General features: G+C 43.3%; 1 protein-coding gene across 13 annotated transcripts in view; it reads right to left on the minus strand.

The window, feature by feature from the left end:
* Positions 1-14,096, minus strand: part of Plekhm3 (pleckstrin homology domain containing M3) — a 159,082-nt gene that overhangs the window by 58,369 nt on the left and 86,617 nt on the right. For 11 of the 13 annotated variants that reach the window (XM_017596816.3, XM_039084591.2, XM_017596815.3 and 8 more), the window contains one exon: positions 10,444-10,507. In XM_017596816.3, coding sequence (XP_017452305.1) covers positions 10,444-10,507 — 64 coding nt within the window. Of the gene's footprint in view, positions 4,535-10,443; positions 10,508-14,096 lie in introns of all 13 variants that reach the window. The other 2 variants (XM_063267901.1, XM_063267902.1) reach the window with 2 other exon arrangements.

Below are 14,096 nucleotides of genomic sequence, written 5' to 3' on the forward strand. Positions count from 1 at the left end.
CCTGCTAGGAGGCTGGCATTTGGTTCCAAGGGGTAAAACCTCATGGACACCACCAGGGTGACTGTGCCAGGAAGAGCCAGCCAGGGGTTGGATAACAGAAAACTGGGCTTATGCTTCTGGTGCACAAGTAGAAAGTGAAGATTACAAACCCACTCTTTGAAGCTCTGGGCACACTGGAATCTTTTACTCCTGAGAGGAATGGCACCATCAAACTCATTCCATGGATGTTTTACTGAGACAATTGCTCAAATAATCCTTATGTACCAAATGGAATATTCTCTAGGAATATCAGAATATTCTCTAGGAATATCAGAATATTCTCTAGGAATATCATGGTTAGTGATAATTTTTTCTTTCTGCTTTTAGTGATGGGAATATTACAACTCATGTCATAGAGAGCTATGAGGCCACCAAACCAGAATCCTCTTCCCATTCCTGTGTGCCTGGCTCACATCTACAGGCCCTGAATCTAACTTATAATCTGCCCCAGGAGGCCTTCTCTGACAGCCAAGTTATGGGGAGGTTCCAGTTACTATGGCTACATAGCACATTACCCTCAATGTAGTGGCATAAAACAATCATGTTATTATGCCCACAGCCTGCAGATCATGCAGGACACTGCAGAGGTGGCTTGCTCTGTTCTAAACTACTTATACACTCACTTATACCCTCAGCTAACAGGACACAAAGATCAAAGCTGGAGTTTTCCCTAATGTTCTCAGTGGTAGATGGTGGCTACCAATTCAAACTTAGCTGGGATGTCAGCCACGGTGACTTCCTGTGGACCCTCCATGGGGTATCTTATAACGTGATGACTCTTGCCAAGGCTTGAGGCCATATTACCTTTTTATAGCTTGGCCCTGCGAAAACACACAGAAAAACTTTCAAAGTCACAGCCACCTAGCCAGATTCAGGGAAAAGGGGATAAAAGTGCTACCTCTTTTTTTTTTCCCCGGAGCTGGGGACCGAACCCAGGGCCTTGTGCTCGAACCCAGGGCCTTGTGCTCGCTAGGCAAGCGCTCTACCACTGAGCTAAATCCCCAACCCCAAAGTGCTACCTCTTAATGGGAGTAGGTAAGTGACAGGTAAGAAAGCCCCACAGGACAGGAGGTAGTGTTCACCCCCTTTACAATCTGCCACAGTCTGCTATACAAGGGTGGGTGTGTTTCCCAGTCATTCTGTGTCAAATACACTGACACAGGAGGCAAGCACACCTGATTTTCCTGCCTTTCAGGCCCACCTACACGTGTGACACACACTCCAACATACACATAGATTTAAAATTAAAAATAAGCTTCTAGAAAGGGCCAGAGCTGGCAAAACAGCTCAGTGGCAAGAAGGCCTCCTTGAAGCCTGATGATCCAACTTGGGTACCTGAGCCCACAGAGTAAAACGAGAGGACTAACCTCCATAAGCTGCCCCTGACCTCCATACTCACTGTGGCACTTCATAAGTAAATCAGTATATTACAAATTAAAGGTAGCCATATCTATCTCACCACATTTTTTAGGGGATTAAATATAAGGGATGTGCAGATGTGAGGTGGTCTTATGTTGCAGGAGAGAGCTGGGAGAGGGTGGCTTGTGGACCGCGTGTCAGAGTTAGCAGCCGGAGTCAGCTGGAGTGAGCTCTCAGGAACTGATAGATAATGTTCCTTTTTAATTTTTATCACAGCAGTATTATTACAGAGCAGGATAGTTTATAATATGCTTATATATTCTTTACAATGTGAGAAGTGAGGGCTGGGGAGGTGGTGGGTGAAGTGCTTGCTTTGCAGAACCCAGACCTGGGTTCCATCCCCAGAGCCCACATAAAAAGGCTGGATGTGGTGGCATGACTTGTAACATAAAGTCTGCAGAAGTAGACACAGACAGGTCCCTGGGCTTGCTAACTAACCAGCTTAGCCTACCTGATGAACCCTAGGCCACTAGTGAGAGACCCTTTCAAAAAAACAAGAAAGAAAAACAGGAAAACAAACCAACAAACCACTAAAGGTGGACAGTATCTGAGAAATGACACTGGAGGTTGACCTCTGGTTTATATGTGCACATACATGAACACACATGACTATACACACACAAACGAAAGAGTCTGATTCTTCTCTTCGGGTACTACTTGCTAACAGCCTGCACCACTGGAACATGCTTTAGCAATTCTTTTTTAAGCACCAGAATATGGCAGAAATGACAGCACCTGGACTTCCGTGGCCAGGCCACACAGAGAGAATGACATCATCTACCTCTTACTCTTTCAGACCATCCTCAAGCCAGCTATCACATCCTGAGGACTCCTTGAGCATCCTGTAGCATGGCCCACGTGGGCTAAGACAAGAGGCCTCCCACTAACAGTCAGCCCCCATCTGCCAGCTGTGGGAGTAGCTGACACTGCTCCAGCTGGTGACCACAGGCCCCACCCAGTGTACTCCTTGCAACCTCAGCTCAACTGAACTCAGGAATTCCTGGTCCATAACAACCATGAGAGACAATTACTGTTCACTCTTGTGTTAAATTCTACGTTTGGGGGTAATCTGTGGTATAGCAGTAGGTAATGAACACACAGAAATATGCCAACTGAATATAGCATGACGGTTCTGCAGCGTCTCTGCTCCGTTCCTGGTGACAGCTTCTGTGTGAGGTGTCAGGCTGGGCAGTCGGGCTACAGACAGCTCAAAAATACAACTGGCAGAAAGTATTCTTTGGACAGAGTCCTTAATAAGTTCATATTATGATGGATTTTATATAAATGGGAAACACAAAAATCGCCACCAACACACAGATGATTGAAAATAAGTAGGACCCAAGGATCCCAGGAAAGTGACTCCAATACTGACTGCCACCTTCCAATTCTGTGGCTGCATCCTTGAGTATTAAATGGTACTTGTATCAAAGGGGCATATGGGTAGCTTCTGGACCATCAACTGAGCTCTCTTCACCTGGGTAATGGGCTTTCTGTCCAAAATCGCACAAAGTCATCATTCTGAGCTGGTTTTTTAAAAAAAAATCCATTACCTCTGTACTTGGATGTTAACATTTTTCTGCTACAATCCTGTTCATCTCTCCCTGTCTCCTTAAATGCATCTGTGAACCACATTATAGTTGGGCATGGTGCAACGACCTTGTTATTTACTTGCTTTATCCCCGTCAGCTAATGGTTCCTATCAATAAACCACACAAAAAGGCGTTTAAAAAGTCAAGAACGGGGGTTGGGGATTTAGCTCAGTGGTAGAGCGCTTGCCTAGGAAGCGCAAGGCCCTGGATTCGGTCCCCAGCTCCGAAAAAAAGAACCAAAAAAAAAAAAAAAAAAAAAGTCAAGAACTAAACTGAACTGAACTAAACAATACCAAACCAAACCTAGATCCCCAAACCGCAGTCACTGTGGTGAGCGGGAAGCACAGTCTGCAGCCTGCTGTTCTGGTCTAGGACTTGTACAAGGCACTTACCATTCTGTCCCTTCCCCTCCACAGGGCAGGAACAGCCTGGGGTCTGAGCAGCACCTACTCAAGAAACACCTGCTCCCTTGAGACTGCCAAGCAACAGGGCCGTCAAAGAGTAACATTCAACCCCTTCCCACCACCTCAGATGAAAACCTTTGAGGAAAGTAGGCATATTCATTTTCTAAATATTCATTTGCTTAAAAAGCATTTTCCCAAATACCTTATGTTTTCCCCCTAGTTCATTTACTGTGTAGAGCAGCCCTGTAGAGCGGTTAACAGATTTACTGATGTCTTAATGACAGCTCAGTCCTGCCACATTGCCGAGTGAGTGTATCCAGGGGTGTCTGAAGGCACAGTAGCTACAGCAGACACAAGCACTGGCTGGGGCGACACAGGCGAGCTGTCACGCTCTGTGTTTCTGCTTGTTAAGTCCGAATGCTCCTAATTAGTTATTCTGCCCCATAATGCCTGGGTGGACAATGGTGCAGGGATCAGGGCTGCTGAGGCTTTGAATACAAGTTCCTCAGCCTCCTGAGGCTCGGGGATTGGTGACTTGGTTGTGGGCACTGAAGCACTGTGTTCCTGCTTGAATAAAGGTCATCACCTGTTAGTGCTTTGGCAGAAGGGCAGCTGCCCTGAGTGCCCACTTAGGCCTTTCCTTTGTCTACTGCCTCTGTGAAGAGTGCCCACAGAGAACAACACTCTGTGAGTCTGTTTGCTTGGTGGGGGCAGAGCATACAAAGTGATTCACCAAACATCCTTGAAGAATTCAGCAAAACATATCTTCAAAGACTGGCCTTGAACTGCCTTGGACATGGCCTTTTTGTGAACTTACTAGCTACAGCTCTAGGGAGCCTCTGAAGTGGACCACCAGATACACTGTTCCTGCACAACACTTCTGACAGACATTTATGTCACAGTGATGAATAAGGCAATACTGCAAAATCTCAGCTGAGAAGTCTGCCGTCCAGGGATGTGTAGTGAGTATTCAGAAAATCCACAAAAATTAGCTAGGCTTGTAGTACATGCTTGCAATCCCAGCACTCTGGAGGCTAAAGCAGGAAGACCGGAAATCATCCTGGGTGACACAGCAAGACCTGTCTAAAATACAAACATAAAGTGGGCAACATTAAACAGCTCACAATTATTTTGATAGTCAAAAGCAGAGACCAGGGGACTGGAGAGATGGCTCAGTGAGTGCTTACTGTGAAAGGAAAAGGACCTGAGTTCAGATCCCAAGAACCTGTGTAAAAGCATGTCTCATCTCTGCAAAGCTCAGGGTTAGCCAGCCGAGCCTGAATGCCAAGGTACAGGGTTAGTGAAAGAACGAGGTGCAAATGGATCAAGGGAGACACCTGACATAGTTTTCTGGAATATGTATGCATGTACATGGGTGTGTGTGCACACAGACACACAGACACACACTCACACACACACCAGAAAAGATCAGAGATCATTCATTTGATTCACAGATGGGTCTTTCTACCTCTGTTTTGTTTCAAGGTAATAACTCTAATTCACTTGCTTTTATTTAGGGGCAAGTTAGTGAGCTCAAAATAGGACACACACACACACACAGGGGGAGAGAGAGAGAGAGAGAGAGAGAGAGAGAGAGAGAGAGAGAGAGAGAGAGAGAGAGAGAGAGAGAGAGAACACGAGAGATGCATCTCTACCCAGCCACAGGTTCAGCTATGCGGTTTCTGGACACTCTGGTGAAGTATTTTGCCTTTGGTTACAGCTCAGCCTTTTCACAACTCTCTAGGCCTTCAGGCCCTCTTCTTTGGCATCCCTCCCATTTACAACTCTACTTAAAATTCTCAGCTTTTCCACCTCTTTTCTTCATTAAATACAATCTATTGAGCTAGGTGGAGGCGGCACACACCTTTAATTTCAGCACTCAAGAGGCAGAGGCAGGGAATCTCTGAATTATAGGTCAGCCAACCAGAGTGAGTTCTAGAACACCATGGTTACAGAGAGAAATCCTGTCTTGAAACACTTAAAAAAAAGTAATCTGCTGAAATGTCTGAAATGTTTCTTCCTGAAATAGCATGCTGTTTTTAATGTATTTGTACCATAAATAAATGTGTGGTAGCATAATTATTAATTTTTCTCACTGTAGCCTAAAAGTAAAGTCTAGTTTAGAAAATTTGGAATCCAGGGAAAGTAGATAGTGAGGAAGAAGAGGTCCCCTAAATTGTCCCAAGAGAAAGGTTTGTGAGGAGGTGAGATGGTGGGTACTGAGGGAATGGGCAAGGAAGGGCTATGTTAGCCCACCCACTGCCTCACCCTTAGGACCATCCAAGATCCTTTCTCTTGAATCACACATAACTAGAATCAGTGAACACTTAACTTACAAGTGTCCTGAAGGTAAGTAACACCAGAAGAAACAGTGATTTGCATAGATTTTAGGTTTTGTTTCTTTCACAGGCAAAAGTTCACTCTGACCTAACCTTTCAGAAGGAACTTTACAAGAGTTCTCTTATTTATTCTCCAGGGAATGACAGAGTCAACTCGGATTCTAGCTGGATCCACACAAACAGCTAAGTACCGCTCTACAGAATCTTTCTTACACTCATAGTCTGCTGGTAAAATGCGGAACCTTCTAAATCACTGTTAAAAGAATCAAGGAGGTAGAAGTAAGGGGCTGGCTTGTCTACTACTCATTGGGAACAGGGGGAACCCAAGGCAATGGGAATGTGGTACTATATCTGCAATTTTGTTGGGATATACAACCTTCTATTGTATTTCTGTCTTAAAGTCTTCCCATGGATACCTGATAATGCTGAAAATGTATGAAAAACACTGAATTTGCACTTCCTAACAGAAAGCCCCCTCCCCCCAATAGGTCAAGAAACAAACAAAAAAACAAAGTGTTCCACAAAGAACTTCAATAGCAGGGCTGGAAAGATACTCAGCATCTGAGAATTCTTGCTGCTCATATAGAGGACCTGAGTTTGGTTCTCAGCACTGACCTTGAATGGCTCGAAACCAACTAACCATGACCACAGCCTCATGGTATCTGACATTCTTTTCTGGCTTCTGTGGCTATTGACACACTCATATACACATAGAGATATACACAGATATACAGACATTTTTAAAGAAGTCTTTTTTAAAAACCTAACTAATATATTTCTTTTCTTTGAGTCAGGGTCTTACTATGTAACCCTGGCTGTCCTGGAATTTGCTCTGTGGACAAAAGTGGACTTGAACCCAGGGATCCACAGGCTCTGGTCCTGAATGCTGGGCTGAGAGGCATATGCCACCACCTCATCCTGAATACCATTTTCTAAGACCCAGTTGGTTGACAGAAATTGATTTGGAATCAAGTTTTAAGAACTGAGTGAGTTGAGCTGTTGTGTCCTAGATCTCCTAGGACCTGGAGAACCTTGACCTGCCCTAATAGCCCTTGGGCCTGCTGTGAGGTCAGAGTGATCCTTGGCTCTATCTTATATGCTCCAGGAGATGCTGCCAACTGACTGGTCACACAGTGTGCTGAACAACTGCTACCTTTCCGTGCATGCAATACCCAGAGAGCAGTCTGACCACCGCTGAAACACACAGGCTGTGAGGGCTTAGCACTGGCACTCTCTGTGCCAACAGCCAGCAGGTGATTTGCTCTTTGCTAAACAACCGCCTGCATTTGCAAGTTATTCCCACACACCTAAGCATACGGTAGTGAGAACTGAATACGGCCAAAGTTGTCGGAGAGCAGTAGTTTCTCGACTGTAACAAATGTTGTATTAGGTAGCTAAAAGTCTTTAGCCATCGTTGATCGAGTATATTTGCTAAAATTTTGAATATTGTTATAAAAATAAAACTTATGTGGGGGTGCTAATTTTTAGTACCAGAATATTTTCTTTAAATAATATTAATGGTTTGTGCACTACATACACTATTTAAAATTATGCATAAATATCAACTTCCTCTTTACTATGTCTATTATTTGTGCATGTGTGTGTGTGTGCGTGTGCAAGGTCAGACACCAGCCAACAAGTTTCATTCACTTCTCTTTCTGCTATGGGAGGTCCCGGGGTCACACACAGTTCGCCAGGCAGCAAGCATCTTATCCTCAGAGCCCTCTCAACAGCTACTGTGCCTATTAGATCATAACTTTCTTTGAAATTTTCTTAAAACAATCAAATTCAAGAGAAATTTGTAAAAAGGAATATGTTATTGCTCAGGGGCTACGGCTGCTCAATAATTTATGGATTTCTCTTTTTTTCACTATAAAATACACCTAAAAATTTCCTTTTCTATAGTTATTGTATAAAATAAGAAAGTTTGCTTTTGCAGAAGCCCTTAAGAGGAATGGGGTCTGGATATTGGGATATGATATGAATAAATAAATACATTAACAAAAATAAGAGTAAGAAATGGGAAAACATCACTGACTGTAACACTCCCGAAGCTGACAAAGACTGGAAGGGAGAGACCGAGATAGCTCAGCAACATGGGCAGTAAGGAAGGGTTCCTGCTATCCTGATCCACTCTTTCAGAAAATAAATGATAGTATTGTTTTTCTGCTCTGGGTCCCTTCCCTTCCCTATATCTGAGAACACTTCAGACCTAGAAAACAAGTATTTGCCCAGAAACCAAAGGGAGATGGGCAGGGGTGCTCTTCAGGGCTTATAGCCAAGATACAGACAGATCAAAAGCTAAATCCAATTTAGTTTACCTCAGGCTGAAACAGTAATTGCATTAAACTTCCTCTAAATATGATAAGTTTGGGCTCTTAAAGCCAGGCACAAAGAAGCAGGCTAGAGCGAGTTGCTGCGTAAGGGGATGCACTGAGCCCTAGCCCCTGCCCACAGGGACTGTGATAAGCTGGTGATGGCTTCTATCACTCCACTGCCCAGCTGAAAACTGATTAAGCTACTTATGCAGTTTGGGGGACTAATGGCCTGGCCCACCAAGAACACCACTGTCACCGACTTAAGTCAGCTGCTTGGCACTTACGGCTTGATGATTACAAGAAGGAAAAAGAAAGGGTCGTGTGGGGAGACAGCAGGGTACAGGGAAGCTTTAAAAAGCAGGCTCTATTATTCTAAATGGATATGTTACTTTAACACCCTAAAATGACTATGGAATTATTCTAATTCTCTCTTCATCTGACACAAAACTCATTTTTGAAGGGCCTCCTTTAAGAGGAGCTATTCTATTTTAAACCACCTTTCTAAGGATGTTTAGTGCCTTTAAACGCACATCTCAATGGTAGAATCTGGGCCCTCAGCTACTATGGATGAAACAGACTGCTAAGAAAATAGATAAATAAACGTATACCAAAGAATTAAATCAATTCTCCTCTAGAATATCACCAGGTGACTGTAACTAAAGACACATCCCTCTGCACCCTGTCCAGCAGCTTCCATGGGGGCTTCCCTATGCAGGAAAGGCAAGAAGGTCTGAAGGAGCAAGTAGGTCTAAATTTGAAAAGGAGTACAGATTAAAGCTAGCTTTCTCTCAGACATGTCCACTAAATGCTACACTATTTCTTCCACTTAAAACAACTGGCTTACCTCCAAATGACACTGACCATAAAAGTCTTAAAATCTTAAATTAAAAACAGACATACACACACACACACACACACACACACACACACACACACACACACACACACACACACACCAGAAACCTTGAAAAGTGGTTGAAAGTCTGAGAAGTGAGCACAGGACATGGGTGAGTTTTTAAGCTGATCTCTTTTGGGCAAAATAACCAGTGAGGAAACAAACACAGACTCCTAGCAGTTTCTAAAGTTGTCACAATTATTTTTTGATTCTTAAAAGAATCAGTATTTATTTAGAAAGTAAAGTTAGTACTTTCATTCAGTGTCTGACAGCTTCTTAGGCAGTGAGTAAGATTGGTTTAAATGATTAACCAAAGCTAAGCAGACTCGGATCTCCAGGCTGAGCACACAAGACCTTGCTTTCTTCCTGGCTGCTAACCTGTCAATCATTAAAAGTGCATGTACTAACAAAATCCTAAAGGCTGGTTTCGCCTCTCTTTTGTGCTCTGCTATGTTTTATTAAACTGTATCCAATGTTAGATTTTGGTGTATGAAAGCTTTGTGCATCCACTCACTGCCTTTTGCACGTCTTCTTTTCCTTCACATAATTTTTAGTTGAAATAGTCCCATCCCATAAAACTCATTGTTTTAAAGAAAGCAGTCAATTTATCTTCAGTATATTCACCAGGCATCATCACTACCTAGTTCAGACCTGGAAGAGATCCCGCATCCATCGGCAGTCTCTGCTCACCTCTGTTCTTTCCAGAGCCTGGAACTACTAATCTCTTTTCAGTGGTTATTCATTTGCTCATTGTGGACGTGCCATTTAAACAGTTGTAATGACAGATACTTTTTCCTATCTGGATTCTTAACTTAGCATGATGTTTCAAAGGCGCATCCAGGTTGTAGTGTGTATCACCATTTCACTTCTTTTTATGGCTAGATAATGTTATAGAACAATGACAAACAACATCGTGTCCATCTGTCCATCTGTCAGTTTGTAAACATCTGGCTGTTGCCCACTTTTTTCTACTGTGACTCATGCTGCCCCTGGCATTCTCACAAAGCTTTGGTTTCATTTGCTTTGGGGACCAGTCTTGCAATACTAGCTCTGGCGCCCAGGTTGCCTCAATCTCACAGTAGCTGGAATGGCAGGGGCACAACCCCTACCTGTCACAGACAAGCTTTCATAAACTCCTGGGCATACAGTTGGGAGCAGAATCTCTGGGTTATATGGAGCTGCTAAACTGCTTTCCAAAGTGGCTCATCCACTTAACTTTCTCAGTCCCTAAGTATGAGTGCTCAGGGACTCTACACTCTTGCCAATATTTGTCATGGTCTCATAGTACTGTTGTTATACCAAACCTCCCCCATTCTGAATAAAAATGAGTTACCTGGGAAGAAATTATTACCGCAATGACAGATTAATTCAGTGCCCAAACCACAACCCACAAAGTGACTTCTGACAGAAAATGAAAATGAAAACCCTCTGGGCACGTACCTGCTGCAGGTCAGCGAGAGAGTACAGGTGGATCTGCTGAAGGAGGTATTCTCTGGGGAAAATTCTGGAAACAAAGGCAGATACACAGTGACCAGTGGTGCCATGAGACACCTGCTTCCTGTTAAGACTCTTTCAGAACTTCTCTCACCTCTGCTTGTGTTCCCAACCCTCTGAGACCCTAACCCTCAGAGAAAACAACCCTTTTCTCTGATGTTTTTGGTAAGGTAGATACTATAAGTAAATATGATTTTTCATTTCTCATGTTATCTAAAATGGTATTGTATTATAGCCCACATCTGATTTTTGTTCTATTGGTCTTTGAAGATAAGTTTTTGTGTAACCAATGATATCATTATCTTTTTTTTTTTTTTTGGTTCTTTTTTTCGGAGCTGGGGATCAAACTCAGGGCCTTGCGCTTCCTAGGCAAGCGCTCACCACTGAGCTAAATCCCCAACCCCTGAAGATAAGTTTTTGATATGTAACCCACTGTGGCCTTGAACTCAAAATCCTCCTGCTTCAGCCTCAACAGAGGCCAGGACTACAGGAGTATATCACTATGCCTGTCCTCCTTCTGGTTTCTCAGACTAATTATGTCTCTAACACACTGTGTCACCTTGCACACATCTCAAACAGCTTCTATGCTGGCCCAGCTGCTATACGGTATAACAAGGACAACTGAACTTGCTGGTGTACACATCACTGTAGGTGTGACAATAATGTGCTGGTTTGAAGAAAAATGTCCTCAATTTTCCCCAATGGTTCATGTTTGAATATTGTATCTCCATTTGCTAGAATTGTTTGGGAAGGGTTTGGGGCTGTGGACTGGTTGGAGGCCTGTTGTTATGAGAGATGAACTTTGAGGTTTTAAAAGAATTATGTTATTCTCAGTGTGCCTTTCTCCTACCTTCTGCTTGTGGATCAAGACGTAAGCTTGCAAGCTATCCTGCTGCCATGACTTTGCTCTGTCATCACGAACTCTAACCATCAGAAACCATAGGCCCAATTAAATACTTTCTTTTACATGTTGCCTTATTGTTACAGCAACAGAAAAGTAACTAATACAACTCCATATCTAAACTAGCTAACTTTAGAGTTAAGGAACATTAGAATGGCAACCTATGTGTTTCTCTAGAATCACCTATAGGCAGGGAACAGTCCTACTGAATGTCACATTCATGATATATTCTCTTAAAGGCACATTGAAATTAACTTTTAGATTTTGGGCACAGATGGAAACAATAACATAAAACTGTAAATTGAGACATCTCAACAAATTTCACTAGTTGTTGTTAATTTCTAGCACCTAAACAAATGACTACAAGTGAATAGGAAAAAAAAAAAAAACAATTGTGGGAAAGCAGCTTCCAGGAAAGAGAGCAAGGTAGAAACAGTTAGACATACACATACATACATGCACTCACAAACAAGGTATACACACACACACACACACACACACACACACACACACACACACACACAGACACACACACACACACACGGTAGAGGGTAGCACTTGGAAGGTTAAGGAAGAAGAATCTTTTAGAGAGAGAGAGAGAGGGAAAGGGAGAGAGAGAGCTTTTTTTTTTTTCCGGAGCTGAGGACCGAACCCAGGGCCTTGTGCTTTCTAGGCAAGCGCTCTACCACTGAGCTAAATCCCCAACCCGAAGGAAGAAGAATCTTGAGATGGATGTCAACCTGAGCTCTACAGTGACCCTGACTCAAACTAAATAAACAACAAAAAGTAAACACCCAAAGTCAAAGTCAAACTCATGGTTGTTAGTATTTTCTATCTTACATGGTACTATACACTAATCTTGTAGTTGGCTGTGAGACTTAGCTTTTAATGGCTATGCTATCTCTCTAGCTCTAACTTGTATTTTAAATGAAACCCCCAATTTATTGAACTAACATTTATGACTATTCTTTAGATGCTAAGCACAAGGAAGTCTCAGTATATGAGTTCATGAAGCATGGAGCCAAACTGATAATTAAGACTACATGCTGGAAACAGAAGATGTTAAGAGTGATGTGTGGGATACATCCTTTTACAATGGCAGAACCCAATTCTGGCTACCCATCAGAACCACTGGGGCAGTTTTAGGAAGTGAAAGAACACACACATGGGTAGAGAGCAGGAAACAGTGAAGGCAAAATCTTCCTATTACTAGTACAACCAAGGCTTAGAAGTCCTGGTCTAAAATGTAACTTGCTGAGGAATACATTGCTTAGTCTGATAAGGACAGATTAGTTACCAAACGCAAGAGATGAATATGTTCAGTTCTCTGTCCATCTACTGCTGATTAAGTGCACACTGCATACCAGGTACTGTACCACACCCCTGAAGAAAAGGGTAATGGATCACTGGACAAAGCCTTGGCTGGTGGAGAACCAAACATCCATTCTAGGTTGGAACTGTAGGAATGGAAGAGTTGTTTCCAAACACAGTTCCATCCATAGGTCAAGTGACAAGGGCACTGTATTCTAGGAACCAGAACTTGGGTCCTGAGGCGAGGCTCCTTCGTCTCTAATGGGCTGGGACTGGCCTGTGGCAGGAAGCAGTACATAACCTGTGGCAGCTGGCAGGATATAAGCAAAATGCTCAGCTCTGAGTGCTGCAGTAGACTTTGCAGGGAAGGGTCCCTGCTGTGGAAAGTGGACCATAGTTTAAGGAGTCAAGGGAAACAACTAGTCCCCACAGGACGGAGATGATCAAGAGACCCTTCCTTATTTTAAGCACCCAGTGTTAAGCAGCAATGATAAACAGTAAAACGTTTAACTCTGCATATATAATGTCATTCTACCTTCCAGCTGTTCTGAGCATTACATATGGACTCCATTTTTAAAAAGAGGGCTCAGAGGTAGAGATTAATGTGTCAGGGATCACGAAACTGGGATTCAAGGTCAAGACTTTCTGAGCACAAAGGACTATGCTCTTCCCAGTTTCCTGATGTTGGGGGCAGGAAGGAGATTTGAACTGAACATCTACTTTAGCTATTCACGATCTTCGGTGTATTTCTTTTGGGCGGCAGCAAAATAATCACTGACCTTTGTGCACAAGAAAGAGAGAGAGGGGGGAGAGAGAGAGAGAGAGAGAGAGAGAGAGAGAGAGAGAGAGAGAGAGAGAGAGTGTGTGTGTCTTTGTGTGTGCATGAACGTGGGAGTGCAAGCATGTGTGTGAACACACATGTGGAGGCCAGAGTTGACTGCTCTACACCAAGGTTTTTGACACAGGATCTCTCATTGGCTTTGGGCTTACCAATAAGGTTGAGCTGGCTGGCCAGTAAGCCTCGGAGATTCTCCAGTTCTCTGACACCCCAGTGCTAGGGTCATAGACATGCATGACTGCTAAAAATTTTTTTACATGGGTGCTGGGGCTCCAATCCCAAATCTTCGTGCATACACAGTAGCACTTTACCAAAGCAGGGCATCTCCCAGTCTGGTTTTGTTTTGTTTCTTTTTTTAGAGACTGGATGACCAAGTTATGCCTATAAGTGCTAACTATCAAGAGACAGACAGTGTGTGAGGGATGCAGAAGAGTCAGACACTCAACATCAGCACAGACTGATGGAACAGATAGATGAGAACCTGAAGGGGAAGCGAGATGAGTATAGATGAAGGTTAACTCTTTGTTCCACTCTCTGCTACTACATAAA

The sequence above is a fragment of the Rattus norvegicus genome, chromosome 9 (genome assembly GCF_036323735.1).
Source record: "Rattus norvegicus strain BN/NHsdMcwi chromosome 9, GRCr8, whole genome shotgun sequence".
NCBI classification, from domain to species: domain Eukaryota; kingdom Metazoa; phylum Chordata; class Mammalia; order Rodentia; family Muridae; genus Rattus; species Rattus norvegicus.